Source organism: Notothenia rossii, assembly GCF_949606895.1.
Source record: "Notothenia rossii genome assembly, chromosome: 2".
Lineage (NCBI taxonomy): Eukaryota > Metazoa > Chordata > Actinopteri > Perciformes > Nototheniidae > Notothenia > Notothenia rossii.
The window spans coordinates 76,110,313-76,132,987 of record NC_136904.1 but is presented as its reverse complement, the minus strand read 5'-3'; the positions used below and the strand labels follow the sequence as shown (position 1 = coordinate 76,132,987).

At 42.9% G+C, this 22,675-nt stretch overlaps 1 protein-coding gene across 1 annotated transcript; it reads right to left on the bottom strand.

Annotated features, from left to right (window-relative positions):
- Positions 1-6,533: 6,533 nt before the first annotated feature.
- On the bottom strand, positions 6,534-21,695 carry heg1 (heart development protein with EGF-like domains 1). The gene is made up of 14 exons (XM_079663994.1): positions 20,679-21,695; positions 14,855-16,934; positions 13,062-13,588; positions 12,165-12,278; positions 11,833-11,955; positions 11,296-11,399; positions 11,131-11,186; positions 10,768-10,928; positions 9,966-10,100; positions 9,249-9,291; positions 9,117-9,154; positions 8,924-9,011; positions 8,453-8,630; positions 6,534-8,284 (listed from the first exon to the last, which is right to left on the bottom strand). Exons 1-14 carry the CDS (start codon positions 20,950-20,952, stop codon positions 8,141-8,143), a joined length of 4,065 nt encoding a protein of 1,354 aa, XP_079520120.1. The 5' UTR covers positions 20,953-21,695; the 3' UTR covers positions 6,534-8,140.
- Positions 21,696-22,675: the final 980 nt, after the last annotated feature.

The following is a 22,675-nucleotide window of genomic DNA, read 5'->3' as shown; positions in this document are numbered from 1 at the left end:
TATACAAGAGATTATCTCTTGGTAATCAGGGTTTGACATTTAAAACATGAAAACAGTTATTTTCTCTGAGCTCCTTCAAGGATGCAGCATATCCCTGTCCTCTGGTTTGAGCTCCTGTCTCACCCTCCTTGTTCAGTCTGTTCTTCTCTGCAGCAATCGAGCTGCTCTGAGCCAGATGTCCACTGCTCTCCGCCTGAATACAGCCTGACCAACCCCCAGGGCCACCGTAGTGCCTGACATGTACAGGTTAATGACAGTGAAATGGGTACAGTGAATGATATACATACAGGAACGTCCATTGGAAAAGAACTCGCACATAGTCCACACAGCGCAGACCAGGTACAGGACTCCCTGTAGGATGCCAGTGACGGTGACCCTCACCTGGCTGCGTAACCGTGGATGGGACACTGGCTGTCCGTTTGCTACTATACGACGCATGTGTCCACACAGGTAGACTACAGTACAATGACTCGTCATCACCATCACACAGAGAGATAATATCATGTAGGTCCTCACCACATACGCCATAATGTCATTCGGCATCTTCGATTCAGATTGTAAATTAATTGTGTCATTATATACCGTGAAATTGTAACTGTAGCCATCAAATGTATAATTCCCTAAAGTACGATATTGTACTTCCATGACCTCACACACAACAAAAATTCTCTCAGCAAGCCAAATGCAGTAGATGACCGACTTGATATTCTTCTTAATCCAGATGGAGAGAGCTCTCTGCGCAGGTACAATCTGGGTGTAGTAGAAGAAGTTCAGCCAAACAGATGAGGTCATACTAGTGGCCACACTAGATATATACAACAAATATAAGGCTTTTCTAAAATACAACATAACATCTTTTAATTCAGTGAAGGACAACACAGTAGCTGACACCAGGCATGTTATTGTACAGCATGTCAAGGTCCACAGGAGAAGCTTCAGAGGTTGTCTGACCTTTTCTCCGTTTAGTGGACAGACCATGCAGAAGATGTAAAACGCATTAGCCACGATGTTGAAAGTGGCAATAGGCCTGTTGATCAGGTCACAGGGTAGATATTCCGTCCTTATGTTTTGTAACTCTGATGAAGATCCCGTTGTGTTGAAACGCTTGTCTAGAGATCCGTCAGTGTGCAAGTCCTTTATTTACTCTAAAGTGTTCAGTTCGTATCCTGAGAAGCACCTGATGCAGCTGCACATTGTTGGGAGATGCACATAGATCAGTGAATTCCTCCTTTGTGGTCCTCTGACAGAGGAAACCTGTGAGGTACTCCAACTCTGAGCATAGTAGCTTCGCAGGTATTTGCATCACATGCAAATTGGAATATTACAATTACCATTAAATTGCAAAAACAAGTAGGAATACAGTAGTTTCTTGATAATTTGGTGACAACAACTCGGAGGCCCAATGCTTAAAATGAAATAAATGAGTATAACTAAAGGCAAACATTCAGAACGCCCTTTAAGATTTATTTTACTTTACCTCTTGTAAGGATTTATAAGTACAATTATCTTAGTACTTCAATATTATTTTATATTTCCCACAGTTTATTATAATATATTTGTAGTAATGTAATCATATGCTCTATACATTTAGACATAGGTTTGCATTAACATTTCAGGAAGAACCAGTGATTATAAAGCATATGATAATTACTTACACTTATTATTCATTATAGAATCCTTTATAATGAGCCATGCATATTTTTATAAAATACTGAATTAATTATGAGTTTGCATAATTGTGCTGTAAGCTAAATATGATGCACAATTAATATGTTTATGATGCATTATAGATCTGAGCATCATTGAAAGTGTTACTGATTTCACTGTGAAGCTATGGAGCAATAGGAGACAGATTTAGAAAAAGGGAAAGGTCACAATCTGAGGTCTTTATAGGTTTAACTCCTAAAACACAAGATTCTACCTCCCATGATGCAACTCATAAGGGTGTTTCATAAGACAACCTATTGATGTCAAAAGGGATATTTTTTCCAACTTGAAAAGCTTCTTCCATGGCTTGAAAATGTATCATGTGTGCACAAATTAGGTAGTGTCCCTCCTTACGTGGTGGTTCAACATCTTGTCTGAAAGTCTGAGTTCTCCTTTAATGTTGAAGTCACACAAAATGCTTTTTTAAACACCGTCACATCTGCTTCTACTCACACTTCAATTTCTGTTTAATCAGAGGCTTGGTACAATAATGTGTTTACATACAATCATTGCATGTGGATATTATCTGTTGCTTGTCAAAGCATGAAGTGAACCTCTTCTGATACTGCTTTGTCCATAATACAACCCACTAGAGTTGCGTTAAAAGGGACATTTACGTAATTATGTTGCTATTCCATTCATCAATTGAAACATTACACTGTATTCAATGATTCCTAGCAACACTACCATCGCAAACATCTGATAATCACACTTACATTCGGACATCAACAGTTATAGTTGCTATTTCAACTGATGTCAACTGGCTAGAGTGCGATTTCACATCATTTGTGTTCATGCCAACACCACACATTGATGTGATTGCCTTCCAGGCATTGGCTACCTTTTGCCTGAATATAGCCTGACCAATGCCCAAGTTCACTGTGGTGCCGGATATGTATATCGTGGAGACTGTTAAATGTATCCAGGCACTGAAGTAAAAATGTGGGGATAAGTTGGAGGTGAAAGAATAAAGGAAAGTGAAAGTGGCAAAGAGTAAAAAAAGGACTCCTTGAATGATCCCAGTGATGGTGACCCTTATCTGACTTTTAATTTTCATAGTGGCGGAGTAGATGTTGCCCTGTGTCACTGTTTTTATGTGTCTATGCAAGTAGTGGGCTGTGGAAAAGCTAGAAACCGAGATAATACATAGACATAACAGGGTATGCACTTGTACAATGATGAAACAAGCATCGACTGCCTGGAGAAGTCCATCATTCCAATATTCAGTCAATGTACCGTTGACACGAGTTATGGTTTGAATAACTGTATCTGCTGTAGAAATGACACTATCAAACAAGAAAATGATCCCGTCAAAAAGCAAAACCATGTAAATGAGAATCTTAATGTTCCTCTTTACCCAGATCAGAAAAGCTCGCTGTAGAGGGACAATCTGGATATAGTAGTAAAAGTTCAGCAACACAGAACATGCCATGCTATTGCTCATATAGCACTCCACAACCCCCCACGCCACGATCAACACTTCAACATGATTCTCTGTATGTAAGAACCAATACAGAAGGGCCATAGAGACACAGTAAGTAATAGAGCACCAGACAAGGACTACCAGAATCATCTTTAAAGGCTGCTTGAGTCTTTGGGTTTTGCAGAAGATCAAGCAAGATGCATAGAAGATGTTCGCAGTGAGGCTGATGAGGATGAGAGGAACATTGATTAAAAGAAAAGCCTGCTCACCCAAACGAATAATTTGACGTTCCATTGCTGGTTTAGAAAGGTCAAAAAATCAAAGGAAGTTGTGCCTCTGTTTCTGTTCAGTTCTAGGGAGCCTTGCACTGTTGAGACCAACATGGAACATGGATCAGAAATGCCACATTATGTAGACAGTTTTTAATCACAGCAGTAGCACGCACGTTTTCATATTTCAGCACTCAAAGGACCATTTCCATGTTTTTGCATGTTCTAGTCTATTTGCTACACATCACATAAAGAGTATATCACTGTTGTTTTCTATATTATTTGAACGTGTTTTCCCACATTCCTGCATTCAATGATTCCTGTCTAGTGAGTAAACATCACATCTGCATTAATAATCATTGTGCATTAATGCAGAGCAGATTTTTTCACGATAATCTGCAGTGCATTACCAGGCAGCAACGCGGCAGATATGATTGTTTACTGTCATGGATCACCTACCTCACGCACGTTTCAAGCGTCTACAAATTGTTTTCCACAGTGAAGTAAATGAGAATCAGTGGCTGTCTGGGAGGCACATCAAAACACATTAAACAGTCTTTAACAAAACAGAAGAAATGCAATGTGTGAGAGTGAGTTGAAGTAAATGAGCTAAAGCATGCAAAAACACTGAAATGGTCACACAATAACACTATGGGACACATTTCACTTGCAAAAGATGAGCACTTCCACACCCACCTGCATTCACACCTGTATGCCACCCTGAATGCTGATGGTCAAATGGGTGCTAGGTAGCATTCTGACCGTGAGAGAAACCCATTATAACGCATCATAATTATCAGTAGAAGAGATGGCCATTCTCTGGGTGTGTGTGTGTGTGTGTGTGTGTGTGTGTGTGTGTGTGTGTGTGTGTGTGTGTGTGTGTGTGTGTGTGTGTGTGTGTGTGTGTGTGTGTGTGTGTGTGTGTGTGTGTGTGTGTGTGTGTGTGTGTGTGTGTGTGTGTGTGTGTGTGTGTGTGTTTCCCCTTGTTTCCAGTCTTGCTAAGCAGAGAGGTATTGACAGGGAAGTGGGAGGTATTCACCTACTTATTTTAAAGGAAACAAATATGAACATTTTCCAAAATGTTAAACTATACATTCGAAATACTAAAATGGGAGGCGTGTGGCACAGTGACAGGTTCAAACCCCACTGCAGTCAACATGTCGTTGTGTCCCTGGGAAAGACACTTCACCCCAAATTGCTCCTGTGGGGATTGTCCACAGTATTGAGTCTTTGGATAAAAGCGTCTAACAAGTAACATCTAATGTAATGTAATGTGTGATGGCACATAGGACAGTAAACCCTTTCTCTGTGTCCATTGTTTTATGTTAAAGACTACACTGGTAAAATGTGTACATATATAAAGATGTTTTTTTCGGTTAGATAGTTAAGGTTTTCAGTGAACTGCTGGAACTGCTACCTCCGCGACCCGACCACGGATAAGCGGGAGAAGATGGATGGAGTGAACATACCTTGTTTGGGACAGTTGCAAAATGTCTTCCGTGCAAGTCTTGCTCTTGTTAAGAAGCACGCACAAACTCTGAGGTCCACACAGCAACATACACATTCTGACATACAGATCCCTTGAACAAGAACATTGCATGTGTTTGACTAAACATTTTTTTAGTGCACCTCAAGAAATATTTCCTTGTAGCCTAAGCAGCATTCATTATCAGTCTTTTGCCATGACTATACAGCATCACAAATAAAAAGATACCAGAGAAACAACAAATATTGTTGAAAAAGTATTTTTAAGAAGACACCATACAGCAGATATTTTTGGTTTTATTTTGAGTCAAATATTTTTGGTGGTTTTTGATGGTGATTTATCCATGGGTCCTAGACATAGGTCCTAGATAAATCACCCATCATTTTTAATAAGAAATGTGCAGAATAATTTTAATGGTAGATTTTTTTTGTACAGATATAACTTATTATTTGTATTATTGCTTCTTATGTTACAGTGTAGACTCTAACCAATAACCTGCATGAAATGTCTTCTAAAAGAAAAAGGGCAATGGGGCTGAGTCTGACCCCAGTATGCAACATTGTTAAAGTATCCAAATGCAGTGGTGAGCCATACATGTTCATTGCTAGCTAGTGGCCATACATCACGCTACAGGAAACCAACTTCAATGGACCATGAGTACATGTAAAACACTTTTTCCACAAATAAAGAAATATTCACAGAGAACACACATCTTTGTGCAAATCAGGGCACAAAGACACATAGCCTATGTTGTATTATTTTATTTATTCATCATCAGTTTTTTGCCATAAGTATACAGCATCACAAATAAAAACCCACATTCAATGGCCTTGGCTCATTTTCTGTGAAGAACATATCAGAACCCATTTACAATGACCACCCACTGTACTCCCCCCCCCCCCCCCCCCCCCCCTACACATTTACATTACATACAGGGTGTTCGGGGTCCACTGGACCCGGCGCTAACAAAAGTGTGGAAATTGTAGGTCCTGTGCACCTGTCTGGGCCTTCTGTGTGTGTGTGTGTGTGTGTGTGTGTGTGTGTGTGTGTGTGTGTGTGTGTGTGTGTGTGTGTGTGTGTGTGTGTGTGTGTGTGTGTGTGTGTGTGTGTGTGTGTGTGTGTGTGTGTGTGTGTGTGTGAGACTTTTGTGTTTCTGCCCCTGCTATTCCCGCACAAGGTTGCAACATTGTTGATAAATTCAAGCACTGACACCTGTCTGCTCTCACATTCCTGAATTATGTTTTGCGGGAACCAATCTTTATTTTTGTCACACTCTATCCAAGCTGCACATTTGGGGCAAGACCATAGACTGTATATATAAAGGGCAAGACACAATAAATAAAGCTTTGCCAGTTTGACCCCAGTATGCAACATTGTTAAAGTATCCAAATGCAGTGGTGAGCCATAAGTTGCTAGCTAATGGCCATACATCACGCTACAGGAAACCAACTTCAATGGACCATGAGTAGGCTACATGTAAAACACTTTTTCCACAAATAAAGAAATACTCATTAACACTTAAAGAACAAATGGAATGTTTGAACAATTTAAATCTATATGAATTAAATGGAAAACTGTTAAAGAAAAACCCCAAGGGTGTTAATTTGAAATACCTGGAAAAAATATCCTTTCGAATGGAGTCAGAAAGTGTTGTGCAATTTTTTTATTTAAATAAGAAACGTCTGACTAAAACGCCAGAATCAACAGGTCATATATAAACACAAAGAAGGTAAACAGTCACACAAAAATATACATACATACTAATGCAAACTAATTATGATACTATTTACAATCTTTACAGTGAAACACTCATTAACAGTTATAATCCTTCTGGTATGCAGTTAATTACTTGTCTGTCACACACACACACACACACACACACACACACACACACACACACACACACACACACACACACACACACACACACACACACACACACACACACACACACACACACACACACACACACACACACACACACACACACACACACACACACACACACGTGTAACACTCTCCGGTCTGTCAGTGTGTATATGGGATGTCCATTGTGCTACATGTCAGGGACTTGGACATAGAGGGAATAAATAAACATTGGCATCAGAATTCAGTCATTCCTCAGTTTCTATTGGCATTAAACCAACCTTTGTGCATTCTTCAGTGGTTTTATATGGTCTTGTTCAATCAATACTTAATGGAATCATTAAAGAAATACTTTTGAATCACAGCAGTAGCACGCACATTTTTATATTTCAGCACTCAAAGGACCATTTCCATGTTTTTGCATGTTCTAGTCTATTTGCTACACATCACATAAAGAGTATATCACTGTTGTTTTCTATATTATTTGAACGTGTTTTCCCACATTCCTAAATTCAATGATTCCTGTCTAGTGAGTAAACATCAAATCTGCATTAATAATCATTGTGCATTAATGCAGAGCAGATTTTTTCACGATAATCTGCAGTGCATTACCAGGCAGCAACGCGGCAGATATGATTGTTTACTGTCATGGATCACCTACCTCACGCACGTTTCAAGCGTCTACAAATTGTTTTCCACAGTGAAGTAAATGAGAATCAGTGGCTGTCTGGGAGGCACATAAAACACATAAAACAAAACAGAAGAAATGCAATGTGTGAGTTGAAGTAAATGAGCTAAAACATGCAAAAACACTGAAATGGTCACACAATAACACTATGGGACACATTTCACTTGCAAAAGATGAGCACTTGCGCGCGCGCACGCACGCACGCACGCACGCACGCACGCACGCACGCACGCACGCACGCACGCACGCACGCACGCACGCACGCACGCACGCACGCACGCACGCACGCACGCACGCACGCACACACACACACACACACACACACACACACACACACACACACACACACACACACACACACACACACACACACACACACACACACACACACACACACACACACACACACACACACACACACACACACACACACACACACACACACAATGCTGATGGTCAAATGGGTGCTAGGTAGCATTCTGACCGTGAGAGAAACCCATTATAACGCATCATAATTATCAGTAGAAGAGATGGCCATTCTCTGGGTGTGTGTGTGTGTGTGTGTGTGTGTGTGTGTGTGTGTGTGTGTGTGTGTGTGTGTGTGTGTGTGTGTGTGTGTGTGTGTGTGTGTGTGTGTGTGTGTGTGTGTGTGTGTGTGTGTGTGTGTGTGTGTGTGTGTGTGTTTGATCAAGGTGGGGCAGTTAGAAGTAGTCTCTTCTTCGTGAATCTTCACTGATGAATGACGGGTTCCACTGGGCGGGGTAGATGCACGAATGGCGGGACCCCGGCAGGCCTGTAAACGGGTACAGGCCGTTTCTCTCCAGGTCTGAGTTACGTAGCGCAGGCTGAGGAAAAGAGCACAGAAAGGAACAATAATGTTTGAGATGTTTGTTTTGACTTATATAGTGATTTATTAGTGGTATTTAAACCCAAAAATCAAAGACTTAACTTGAACAATGAAGACGAATGAAGGTGTGTGAGATAGAAATGAGTAGTGTTGTATGTCCACTTACAGAGTAGTAAATGTCAGTCATCTGAAGCAGGTTCTTGGTGCTGCCGTTCTCTTGCATCTCGATGGTCTCCCTGCCCCACTCCGTGGATATGCGGTTATTTTTGGGGAAGTCCGCATACGGGGACATCTGCATGTCGCCACTCTTGAAGATGATCTTGTTTATGTCGTTCTTGTCTTTCCTTGGAGATCAAACGGGTTTATAAAAGTGAAACCTTTGCCACATTCCATCAAGCTGATTCACTTCATCAAATCATTGAAAGGCAAGAAATGTGTGTTTTGGTCATTTGGGTGAACTGATGCTTAAACGATCACTTGTTTTTTAATCTGCATCTTGAAAATACAGTAGAGAAAGGCAGATTAGTGTGTACAAAAAATAAATAATCGAATAGAAAATGTCAGTTTAGGAATAAAAAAGACGAATTGAATGCAAACCAAAACACATTTCTGTGCTAAATGAATAACAGCAACTCACTTGCAACAGACGACAATGAGAGCGATGATGAGGATGAGGAGCATAGCGCCCCCTGCAGGCGACACCACGATTGCAATCAGCTTGTAAACTGAAATATGAAATCACAACATTTGAATGCTTATATGATTAAATCAAATGTGCGAATTGTTTACAAAGGCATCCTCTATTAAAGCTGAGTTTAAAAGCCACTTACAATTCCCACAGTTGAATCCTCCAAATCCGAACATGCACCTGTAAAGTAGACCGAGAGTCTGCAGTGAGAATTTAGATTTGAATCGTACAGAATAAGTTATCAGTACTGAAAGGAAACAATAAATCAACTTACGGAACACAGGTGTCATTTTCCAGCTTGTAGCCATCCCCACATTCTGAAACAGACATGTTTTGTTGAAAAGAAGCTCTTCACTTTTTTTTTCTTCTTAGATCCCTCTTGCTTTTCTTTTAGCATTATCCATAACCTCATTGTTATTTACTTTAACTTTGCCTGTAACTTATTTGTGCCTTTTTAACGTTTTGTAAATCAATAATATATATGTTTCTACTTATTTCATCAAAAGTCAAAGTCAACTTTATTGTCAATCTTTCAGTTTGTGTGTACAGCCAGAGAGATCGGAATTACGTTTCCAACAATCCCGAATACAAAAATACAAATATATATAAATATGTATAAAAATATGTATACCCTATACTGTATATAAACACAATCAACAGACACATGTATACATATGCACACATTAAGACATAAATAAAAGCACAACTATCAATATATACAAAATAACAGTCACTTCAATATCTTGGGAAATGTACATTAGTGCAAGATTGTCCATTGCAGCGTAAAAAGTGTCTGGTGTTGGATTTGAGTGTCTGAGTGTGTGGGAGGTGTTAAAGTCCAGTGGGGGCAAGGGGGAGAGGGGGGAGGGAGGTGAGAGAGTACAACCTCCTGACAGCCAGGTGAAAAAAACCTCTCCAAATTGTCTACATGTGTATGCGAAAAATTGGTGAATAAAGCATAAACAATATTAAAGATGCACACTCAGCTCACCTAAGCAGGACAGGTCGTCGGGGGTGTGTTTGTAGTATCCGAGGTGACACTGGCAGCTGGCCGTGCCGCTGCTGTCCGTGCAGGAGGAGCGCTCTGCGTCACACTCAGTCTTCTGGGCCACACACAGACTTTCCACTGGAACACAGAGTGGACACAACTCGTCATGACTTCTGCAACAACACAGGAATCTGCTCTCCGTCTGTCACACCAGGATGTCAGAAAACACCAAACCAGCCTCCTTGTTTCCCTCAGAATATCTTAATTCACAGTGTTGTTATATTTTCATGGTATTAGATGCTGGTGTTCGCTGTTACTGTATGATTTCCTGTCGTAAAGTGTAGTGAAATATCGATTAGATTAGATTCCTTTATTGTCACTACACACAGCGAAACTCCAAGCAATCCCGATGGTGCAATCACACATAACAGACAGTATAAGTATAATTCTCACAATACAAGCTAAAATGTTTAATATATAATATATAAAGTGACTTTAAATTGGACCTATGATACATAGAATAGTGCGCTTCCAAAACAATACAACATTACCATACAAATACAAGAACAATACGGTCAAGGCAGTACAAAATGTAAACGAGTCAATAAGTAAGTTATTGCACACAGCTGTATGATGACGTTTCTGAGTGATGTAATGATGTAACTTCAGCAACTGTGTAAAGCTTTATTATGCCCTCTAGTGGCTGTAAACAAACTCACAGCTACTTATGGTAGAGAAAACAGTTAAAAAATGAGCACAGAAAAAAACAATAATGTTCATTAGAATAATTGTCTATGAAGTTTACCATGATAAGTGAGCTGGTGGTGCAGCACCATGCGGCAGTGGGCCAGAGAGGAGCTGCAGTTGCTGAGAGACCTCTTGATGCGGTTGTAAACCTTGGCGCTCGTCACATCGGTGGAAATGGAAAACATGTGGACAGCTGAGATATGAACCCCGTCCTCCTCTCTGTGGGGGAACAGGTCAGAGGTCAAAACAGAGGTAGCAAAACGTCCATGTTGCATTGTTAAGTCAAAAACAATAAGATTGTTTTGTCTTCCTTAGTTTTTCTTCTAATCCAGGCCTATAAATGTTAATGTTTTCATCTTGTGATTTTAGAAATTACAGAAAAAGTACAAGAATAACACGTTCAACTACGGCAAGGACTTACTTCTTAGTCAGCATTGAGCGGCTGTAACCTCGTAGGACTGACAACGAAGCATTGAGCTGAGGAGGAAAGCAGGAAGAGAGTGAGCAGCAGGTACAGTACACATAGGCCTAATGGAGATGTTATCAGAAAGAGCAGGGACACAGGGTGATGTGGACGGCCTCTCACCAGCTGGAGGATCTCTCTCTGGATCTCATGCATGGTGGCGCTCTTGAAGATAAGAGGATCATGAGGCAGCCTGTTGACTCTGAATGTGCCCAGAAACGTCTTTGCTACGGAGGGAAAAATACTGTTGGCTTTAGGGGAAACAACATTATCTTTATATTCTCAAAATAGTTAGCAACTATATTGAATGTTTTTATTTATATATTCAACCGTGCAATATTGACTTATGAGTACAAAAACTGTTTGCAAGTATTCAACTTTGCAATACTCCGGCATTGATACTGTATTTACCTATTCAAACTGAGCATATAAAAACATTCTTATTTATACTTATTTATATTGAAGTGTACATATTTTTCCACAATTGTATCTACAATTTTTTCCGATACATTGAGGTATAATGCACATATTTTTACACGGTTGGTTTTATTTTTTTGTATATGTTTTTTTTTACATTTTTTTTTCTAGAATGTGAGCAACTATAATGTACCATATTTTTTCGTAGGGCTGTGATGCTGTTATGTATTTAGAGGGTTTTACCTCTGGTGCAGGTGCGCCCGTCCTCCAGGTCGAAGCCGAGCGGACACTCGCAGCTGAAGGACCCTCTGGTGTTCACACATCTGGAGCCGACGGGGCAGGGGTCCCTCTCACACTCATCCACATCTGGAAACACAAGCACATGGACATATTACAAAACCATTTCTGAAAGGGTTCTCACTGAAACCTTGACACGTATCATAATCCTCTGCATTATTTAGATAAAGAGCATTTTCATTATGCTTTTCTGGATATTTCATGCTTGCTTAAATTGAAACACAGCAGTTAAAGTGCATGCTGCTGATAGTGTTGTGAGTAATAAGAGAGCAGCTCACCCTGGTTGCAGGTCAGTCCGGTCCATGCCTGCTGACAGTGGCAGGTGAACTGATGCCCTAAATAGCTCACACACATCCCTCCGTTCATACAAGGGTTTGACACACAAGGGTTTCCTGCAGTTCAGAGAGAACACAAAAGCCATTCAAATAGTTCAAAACAGTGTAATCATTTGACACGTACAGTTGTTTCATACTGATATTCTTTACGGCTCGTCAATCTCTTTTTATATAGATACTTTTCTATTTCTGCGATAGGTTTCCTTCTTTGCATTGATACTCAGTTTTCCAAACATATAATTAAGTAAAGACATCACTCCGGTACCATCAGCATCAAAGTCACTTTAAAGTCGAGGATTTCAAAATGCATCAACGAAAAGAAAGCACCTTTTTCAGACATTAGAGAACAGATCTTCAGTCACTTGAACAAACTAAACTGCCTTTGAATCTACCTCTAATCGTTCTAAAATAATGTCTTAACATTATCTTTAATGTTCAATGCTTTTTTGATGTCATTTCTTTTACATTCTACGTATGAGATGAGGCTTTTGAATGCCGCTTTGAATTCAAACTTTATGATGTTATGATGAAAATGGTGTTGTTAAAAGCCGTTTGACTGCCTCTTTATTACAGGTGCTTGGGAGAGTGGGAGAGAAAACTGTTTGTTATGTTGTTTTGAAGATATCAAATGCCAAATTATGTGTCGTTATGTTTTTTTGTAATTCTTCTTTAAAGCACATTTGAATAATATAAGTGTTAAATTATTTTATCTACTCTGCAAATATAATGTTCAAAAACAATGGATACACATGCAAGAAAATATAATCTGGGACACATCGTGTGTGGAAACGCCATGTCAAGGTTGGTCATCTGGAAATTAAGTAAGTACAAAATACTGACTTGGTGGTGTTGTTGGGGTTGGTGCCTTGGTGGGTGAAGTGGTCCCCACTAGCTGTGTTGTTCCCCCCTCTGTCTGTTTCTTCCCGGGGGTCTGCAGAGCCTCTGTACTCTTGGTGGGGGTACTGGTGGTGTAGGTGGTGGTTATGTGGCTTTGAGTCGTGGTGATTCCCGGCATGCTGGTGCTGGTTTCCATCTGCAGGGTGGTGGTGCTTGTGGGGTTATCCATCCCAGTTGAGGGCCACTGGGTTTGGCTGGGGGACACCCGGTGAGTCGGGTGAGCTGCAGAGGTCAGCAGGGCCAGGGTGGAGGAGGTGGTGAAGGGGGTAGTGAAGGGGGTAGTGAAGGGGGTAGTGGAGGGGGTAGTGGAGGGGGTAGTGTACAGGACGGTGGCCTCGGGGGGCGAATCTGTGGTAGAGCTGATGGCGGTGCTGCTGAACCTGGAGGATGAGGTTGGAGCTAGAGGAGTGGAGGTGGTGGTGGTCGAGGAGGAAGTGGCTTTAAAAGTGTCTTCCTCTATTATCTTTGGTCTGTTAAAGAAATAATAATAAGTATGTACAAATTATTTTTAATCTATCAAAAATGAGGACGTGATTGCTCATTTCAAACAAAAGAAGGTTTCAGTCAGCGGGAGGTGCTAGAGTTGATGTTTCAAACTTTCAATCAGCAAGGTACTTTGTTGAGTAGCAAAATATGTTTTTGCTTTAAATTATCATTAAGAGTTCAAATGATTCACTGCAAGATGCAAGGTACTCAAATGATATGCGTTTAGATTGGTTCCCTATAAGACTTGCTTTCCCTTTGCAATTCTGTCTGCCATTCAACATGGTATAATCTCCTCGAAGATAAGTCTCAATTAACCAGTGGCGAACCGTGTCTATCACAACTGGACCTTCTGTAGACACACAAACCCCTCGCTGCCGCCCCCCCGGCGTTATAATGTCCGTCTTTTCACTGAATTGTCGTCTTGAAAACGGTACTCACAACAATTCCGCAACAACTTCATCTTCGCCTGTTGTACTTGTCATTTCAACGTTAAAAACAATAAAATGGCATGAACTGCTTCGTCGCATTTATCTAGGTCCTCTGTCTCGAGCCAGTTAACTAGCGGGCCTTCTAGAGTACCCTGGAACCGAGGGGAACTCTGAAAGCCCATTGCTACATTGTTGGCTACAAATCAATATATGATTGGTTGATCAAACTGTCAGTCCAAACGTACGCTCTCATTCAGTGCAACGGCCAGGGAATTCGATCAAGGATGTAATACCTTGGTTGAAGGATATTCTACCCAGAGACCCAGAACAAGATTTGATTGGTTGCTTTCTTTTCTAACACAAAACCACTGAAATGCGCAGTGCATGGTCCGAGAAGGACAAACAAATCAACGTAACACTGTAATATTACAGATTAACAACACAGATACAATTCTCATTTATTCATTGTATTTTATTTATATAATTAAATCGATTTTTTGTTTGTTTTATCTGACTGTTCCAGGGTATTCTCTGAATACCTCAAAGGCCCTGACGGTTCGCCACTGCAATTAACGTTGTGGATCGAAAAGAGCAGTGTGTTGTGTGCGGTGTCTTTAACTCTTTTTGAACAATAGTAGCTCAAAAGGTTGCTAGAAGTCTGTATTTGTATTTGTATATTGGTGATACTATCACACTGCAACTAGTCTAAGCAGCATTCGGAATGAATTAGAAAATAATATATGTATGAGTTATTTTATTGCTCTTTCCTAGATGTTCTGAAAAACATATACTATTGTTTATTAAATAATTATAAAAACGTACCTGTCTGCAACAGTAACAGCTGTGGTGGTGAGGAAGGCATCAGTAACCAACACTGGAGTGTTTGTTAGCGGACGGTCCACTTCCGATGTTCCACTGCTGACAGTAGGGGGTGCTATGGTCAGGCCCACGTCCCAGAGGTCCTCCCTGGTGTGGGCTGAAGCCCCCTCAGTGCCCTCCTGGTTCTGGGTGCTGGAGCTGAGCCCCCCGCTGGAGGACTCAGTGGAGGCGGTCACACTGAAGCCCCGCCCCTGCTCTGTCCAGGAGATGTTTACAGGACCTCCTGCAGGCGAGGTGACGGATGGTGAGGAGGACACGGACACTTCAGATCTCTCAGTGCTGAGCTCCGTCACTCTGAGAGGCGGCGTCGAGTCGGAGGTCTCCTCTGATGTGGCGGTGTATCGAGGGTCGGTAGCATTAGGTTGTCCGGTTAAACTCTGGGTCCCTCCTGAACTCCCGGTCTCTGGATATCCCGCCTTAAAGGAGCTGGTACTGTGTTGTAGGTCTGTTGTGTCCCCGCTGTCAGTCCTGGTGGACAGGGCACTGCGGGTGTAGTCCTCAGTGTCCGTAGCAGAAATACCCAAGGTGGAGGGGGCCTGATGGGAGTTGGAGTCCTCTGTAAAGGTGGAGGAGGTGTGGTTGCTGGAAGAGGAGGTGACGGACAGCAGGGTCCTCTCCCCAGCGCGGCTGATGTTAGTGGAGGTGTAGGTGCTGTCGGTGTGGACGGCTGTGTGGGACGTCCAAGCATCTCCTTGTCTGAGGGTGGTGTCCGGGCTGTCCTGAGGGAGTCTGGCCTCATCTGTCATCATCTGGGAAGAAGCTTCCCAGGACACAGCGGGGGAGGCGCCTGTCACCCGGTCTGTGAGGGTGGAGTCCTTCCAGTCCCTGCTGCTGCTGCTGCCGCTAATGCTGCCGCCGCTACTGCTGCTGCTGCCACTGGTGCCGCTGCCACTACTGCTGCTGCTGCTGCCGGTGCTGCTGCCGCTGGTGCTGCTGCCGCCGGTGCTGCTGCTGCCGGTGCTGCTGCTGCCCCTGCTGCTGCTGCCGTCGGTGCCGCTGCCGCTGGTGCTGCCGCCGCTACTGCTGGTGCTGCTGCCGGTGCTGCTGCTGCCACTAGTGCCGCTGCCGCTGGTACTGCCCCCGCTACTGCTGCCGCCGCTGCCGGTGCTGCTGCCGCTGGTGCTGCCGCTGGTGCTGCTGCCGCCGCCGCCGCTGCTGCTGCCGCCGCCGCCGCTGCTGCTGCCGGTGCTGCTGCCACTGGTGCCGCTGCTGCTGGTGCTGCCGCTGCTACTGCTGCTGCTGCTGCCGGTGCTGCTGCCGCTGGTGCTGCTGCTGCTGCTGCCGGTGCTGCTGCTGCTGCCGCTGCTGCTGCTGCCGCTGCTGCCGCTGCCAGTGCTGCTGCCGCCGGTGCCGCTGGTGCTGCTGCTGCCGGTGCTGCTGCTGCCACTAGTGCCGCTGCCGCTGGTGATGCCGCCGCTACTGCTGCCGCTGCTGCTGCCGCCGCCGGTGCTGCTGCCGCCGGTGCTGCCGGTGCTGCTGCCGCTGCCGCTGCTGCTGCTGCCGGTGCTGCTGCCGCCGGTGCCGCTGCCGCTGGTGCCGCTGCTGCCGGTGCTGCTGCTGCCACTAGTGCCGCTGCCGCTGGTGATGCCGCCGCTACTGCTGCCGCTGCTGCTGCCGCCGGTGCTGCTGCTGCCGGTGCTGCTGCTGCCACTAGTGCCGCTGCCGCTGGTGCTGCCGCCGCTACTGCTGCTGCTGCCGGTGCTGCTGCCACTGGTGCCGCTGCTGCTGGTGCTGCCGCCGCTACTGCTGCTGCCGCTGCCGGTGCTGCTGCTGCCGCCGGTGCTGCTGCTGCTGCCGGTGCTGCTGCCACTAGTGCCGCTGGTGCTGCCGCTGCCGGGGCTGCTGCCGCCGGTGCTGCTGCCGCCGCTACTGCTGCTGATGTTGCCGGTGCTGCTGCCGCTGCTGCTGCTGCTGCCCTCAGTGGAGGCGACAACAAGGGTGGAGGAAAGTGGCCCAGTAGACACATTCACGGCCTCTAATGACATGCTGCTTGTTTCAGTGAAGGTCTGTGTCTGCTCAGTGTCTGTGGAAAAAGAAAAAAAGTATTAACAATATATTTTATTTGTTGTCTTTATTTCATTAAAAAAAATTAAAAAAATGTACCCCCCTAATCCTGGTAATAATTCAGTACCAAACAGTACAATCACATTATTCTCCCTCTTTATTTATTATTAATGTACTCTGTAACCTGTAACTCAATGGGTTATGGGGGTGGGTTGGATTGGATTTTTTGTATGTTTATTTTGTTTATTTGACTGTACAGCACTTTGGTCTGGAGGTTTTAAAGTGCTTTATAAATAAACCTGTATTGTATTGTATTGTATCTGGCTGTTTCTGCACTTTCAATCACCAACTCTACACATTGCAACTCACTTTCAGCTGTGGCCACCAGAGGGCGCTCACCAGACTGCAGAAAGGGGGAAGATGCTGTCAGAAGAGCTGTTGTTTGCTGCAGCAGCAATGATTTTGGGTGGAGAACAACTGGCAGCCAGGCTTGTCTGCTTTAACAAAGGTTTGAGGTCCTAAATATGGCGGTAACTGTCTCCTCTGGGAATCAACCGTTTCCTTCCTAAAGCTGAGTGAGCACAAGGCTCTGGCAGCAAACTGTCACCATGAGCATGGGCGTGTTTCATACTCAGTGGCTGTGGAGTTTGTTTTTAGCCCGGCTTTAAGATGTTGTTTAGTGACAAAATAAACCACCCAAACATCACCAAAAGTTCCAGAAGAATGTTGCAATAGAAAATAGATTGTTTTTAGATATATATTTAACTGATTCCTCCAGTTGAGATAAACAAGAAAAACACGTAGAAAGAAAGGATGATAGTGAAAATACAAGATGAGTTTCTTAAAGGCCACCAAAACTGTAATGGTATAATTATAATCCTTGTCTAATGACCAATCCACTGGTGTTATCAAAACTAATGTTAACATCAGAAAAGAGAATAATTTTAAACTTGAAATCTGGATCTGTGAGACATTCACATGATTTTTTAAAGTTGATATGGGGAGCAGCATGTTAGCAAACAGTTCCCTTTTTTTATACATTGAGCCGGCATTGGGTAACATTAGCATTCATTTGGATGTACATTAGTCCAAAATGTACTTTATCTTACTCCCATGCTCTATTCAGTTAACTTTCTGAATTTGTTACATTGTGGATTGATGCACGGTAAGCAGTTGACATTGGGATTATCACGAGTTTTGTTTACCGTTGTTAAACCAAAACAAAGAGCTGAAAATAACTAGAGGGGACCTGCAGAGTGATCTGTGGGTTCATCTCCATATATTACATACTTCTCAAACAAGTGCATTACTACTATGATGTACTACTTGCAGTTTGTACTAAGGTCTTTGCAAAGAACGCATGTGTAGTAGGTAGGTAGTGAGCAAATGAGTGGATACATGGATTATACAGCACAAGTTGTTTGAGTGTGTAAATATATGTTTTGATAAAGCTTTGCTGTCGCTAAATGTGGCTCCCATATAATTCAATACATCGTGACTTTTATAGGTTTTTAGGATCCTTTGTTTACGGAGGAGACATGCAGGAAGTGTTTTTCGAGAACTCAAGGTATGGGTGAATAATTAACATAAAAGTATTATTTCAAAGTGTATGTGTGAGGAAAGAAAACCACTCACATAGGTCTGCTGGGTACAAAGTGTGTGTGCGTGTGTGTTGTGTCTCTGCCCATCACTGAGGCTGTGCTGTCTGACAGCCTGTTATCTGGCCAGGCTCCAGCAGCCCAGGACTGGAACAACAGCGCTCTGAGGACGAGTGTCGGTGCTGGACGGCATCCTGACAGCCAACACGTCGCAGCCAGCGTCCAAAACCAAAGGAGGGGAGAGTTCAACTGCAGAACAGCCCCTCCACTGGGAGTCTGGGAGCAGAACTGGGCCACTTTTTTTTCCTTTCCCACTTCCTCTGCATGTGTCTCTCTCATTATTTCATTTTCTCTCACTGGATCCAGTCAGGGCAACAAACCTCAGACTGGAACGTAGTGCTGGCAACAATCGAGGGACCCACCCAGATTCTCTGCTGGTTATCACTCAGCTATTGACTGTTAACACGGCTGTCAGTGTCACTCTTCACATCTGTTTACCAGAAGCTCTGCAGCTAGCATATTCATTTAGGCAGTAGGGTAAGCATATTAATGAGGATGGATGCTGGTATGACCAAGCAGTGTTTTGAATGGTTGTGTTTTTGGCTTATCACCAGATGTCTGTGACCCGAAGCCCTGGTACGTGACAGGAAAGGTGAAACTGCGTGACATCAGGGAGAGGAAAGTGAATCATTTCCGCTTTATCATTCAAACCAACTCTTTGCCTTTGATAAAAACATTTGACCCTCCCATTGCATTCTGTGGAGCTCCAAACGCTTCATGATGTGCTTCATAATATTCTTCATAAAGTCAGTTTTGTCTATACACCTCAGTTGCATCAGTGTATGCAGTATATTTTGGCTTCACTTTTGGTTTAAATGAAGAAGCCAGTGACACAATATATCATAGTAATCTCCCTTATATAAATACATGTAATTACAAATATCTAGCATCAGAGAAACATACTAGTGCAGCATGCCGTGGGGAGGTAATGGTATAATGTTGTGTGACCACTTGTGTGGCAAATTGTAGCATTAGAAGTATGACAGTATTCATGATAATACGTGGTGGAGTGGACTTGCTATATGAAGCAAGGCCCCCGACCAATTCAATCCTTGGGGCCCTTTGTTGCCATTCACATCTGCACTGTCTCTCCCCCATTTTCTACATAAACGTGAAAATGGCCAAAAAATAAGTCTTAAAAAAAGATTGCAATAGCATTTGTGTTTAAAAAACTATAAAAGCAACCGTAGATTTGAAGAGCAAAACTGTAAACAAGGTGCATTAAGCTATCCTAAATGCTGCACATGTACAAATTGATTTTCAAATAGATAATGCAGTCAATACATTTAAACAATTACCAAAAAAGGACACTTAGGTTTTCCTTATTACCAAAAAAGGACACTTTGGTTTTCCTTATTACTCATTGTGCAATCTTTATATAGTTTGTTTAATGTTATTGTTAAAAAGGTATTCTTTATTTATATATTTATATGTATATGTTCTCTGTGTGTTGTGGAGAGAGCTATAACAATATTTCATTTTGCAAACCTGTTGTTCAACTGAACTGTTTGTTGGATACATTTCAATTGGCTTCAGGAACTTTTAGATCTATCCCTTTTTCTGAAAATGTGTCAAGAAGGTATTGAATCAATTTACTGAGAAAATAATAATCATACATATTTAATGAAAATATTGAAAAAATGACAGCTCTATTATACAGAAGCAAACGAACATTACACCTGTTTCATTACACTGTGTCTAGGATGCAAATCTGTTGAATTCAATATGGGCATGCAGTCTCTGCAAGAGACACATTACAGTTTTTTCTTTGCATTCACATTTCAGTTACTCCACAAAAACAGGATTTAATTCGAACTTTTTACTTTGAAAGTTATAAGATACTTTTCTATCCCACACAAATGATTGATAGCCCATCTCTAAGTGCTATAATGCTAGCATCATTAATGAGATGTCTTATTCCTATTGTAGCCCATACTCCTAATGCTCATTGTAATACTGTGGAAATTAAAAATAGTGACTTATACAGCTCAAACTTTGCCAGGGACAGAAATGAATGATCATATTGAGCAATAAAGTGACTGAAATAAGTCTTATTCTAAACAGTTGCACTTGTTGCACACAGGCCTCGGTGACAGGGGTCTTACCGAAGCTTCCAGCAGCAGCGGTGTGTGTCTCCGCGGAGTGTGTGAGCAGGATGTTCCTCTGTGATGAGGATAAACTCTCGCTGGAGGAAGAAGTTGAAGTTGCATTGTTTTCAATGCTGCTGAGTTCATCTGTGGCTGGTGAAGAGTAAAATCCCGCCGTTACCGGGTCCGTGACGTTATTACTGGGGGTCCCTGCCTCGAGGGGCCCCGGTAAACCCAGCAACAGGACCGACAGAGACACGCCGAGGACGTGATTCAAAAACCACGTTTCCATGATTTTCAAGACCCCAAAACGGTCGCCGAAAGTTTCCGTAAAGTCGAGTAGAGGCCGGGGAGTCTCCCGGGGAAACCATGGGAGGAGCGCTGCAGCGTTTAGTGAAGGTTCATAAGAATTAAATAAATCCTGGAGCAGGTCCGGAGGTTATCCGCTGCTCGGACGGAGGGGAACGGGAGATAAGAGTCGAGGAGCAGCCTGTTATCAAGCGGAGGAGCCGGACTCCTCCTCCTGAAGCACAACACACGCGGGCACCAAAACACATGCACGCGCAGACCACTGCGGTGTTTTACTCTGGCTGCATCTGCTGCTTTCTTCAGGTGTTGTTGGTGTGTCTGTTTTCAGACATGAGAGCATGTTGCTTTAGAGTTTCAAGACGAATAAGGCTTTCGTCTCTACAACAATTACTGCTGGGAAATAATAAATCTGTCTCCAACACATTCCACTGAAAATCATCCTGAATGTCTGTTTATGAATCCTGCTGATACGTTCATCTTTTAGCAGGAGGCTGGACTCTGGAGCCATACTGTTCTAAAAACCTGACTGTTTATAGGTGTTCTGGCTTGGATCAGTGAAAAGTCAAGAACAAATATATACGCTGGGGTAAAATCCATATAATAAAGTTTTACACTGTGCATGGTCCAACTCATTAGCCCTCTCATCCATAGCTCTCCTTCATGACTGTAAGAAGTATTTACCACCACCAATCTAGTCATCTGCAGACCAGGTAATGATGAGGAAAGGTACTATTCTCTTTACAGAGAGCCATGTGTCTCTCTGCAGGTTGCACACCTGATACCAAAATGCGGAGAGGAAGTGGTTTTCACAGCTTTGTTGTCAAGCTGCCAACAGTGCAACAGTTCAAAAATAAATCCACCCAAATAACACCTTATGTACACTGAACAAAAATATAAACGCAACACTTTTGTTTTTGCTCCCATTTTTCATGAGTTGAACTCAAAGATTTAAAACATTTTCTATACACAAAATAACCATTTCTCTCAAATATTGTTCACAAATCTGAAAAAATCTGTGATAGTGAGCACTTCTCCTTTGCCGAGATAATCCATCCCACCTCACAGGTGTGGCATATCAAGATGCTGATTAGACAGCATGATTATTGCACAGGTGTGCCTTAGGCTGGCCACAATAAAAGGCCACTCTGAAACATGCATTTTTGCTTTATTGGGGGGGTCTGGGGGGGTCCGAAAACCAGTCAGTATCTGGTGTGAGGGTTAGGATTAGGGTAATGTTGTGAATCGAGTGGCCTGTGTTTATCGTCCATAACATACGCCTGCCCATACCATAACCCCACCACCTCCATGGGCCACTCGATTCACAACATTACCCCAACCCTAACCCTCACACCAGATACTGACTTGTTTTCGGACCCCCCCAGACCCCCCCAATAAAGCAAAAATGCACGTTTCAGAGTGGCCTTTTATTGTGGCCAGCCTAAGGCACACCTGTGCAATAATCATGCTGTCTAATCAGCATCTTGATATGCAACACCTGTGAGGAAGGATGGATTATCTCGGGAAAGGAGAAGTGCTCACTATCACAGATTTTTTCAGATTTGTGAACAATATTTGAGAGAAATGGTTATTTTGTGTATGTAGAAAATGTTTTAGATCTTTGAGTTCATCTCATGAAAAATGGGAGCAAAAACAAAAGTGTTGCGTTTATATTTTTGTTCAGTGTATTATGACATACTGTATTCATC

Coding starts and splice junctions, on each gene's coding strand:
- heg1 (XM_079663994.1), bottom strand. CDS start 20,952: ATGGAAACGTGGTTTTTGAATCACGTCCTCGGCGTGTCTCTGTCGGTC. Junction 13,589..14,854: donor GCTGTTACTGTTGCAGACAG/GTACGTTTTTAT, acceptor TTTCTTTAACAG/ACCAAAGATAATAGAGGAAG. Junction 11,956..12,164: donor CGGACTGACCTGCAACCAGG/GTGAGCTGCTCT, acceptor TTGTGTTTCCAG/ATGTGGATGAGTGTGAGAGG.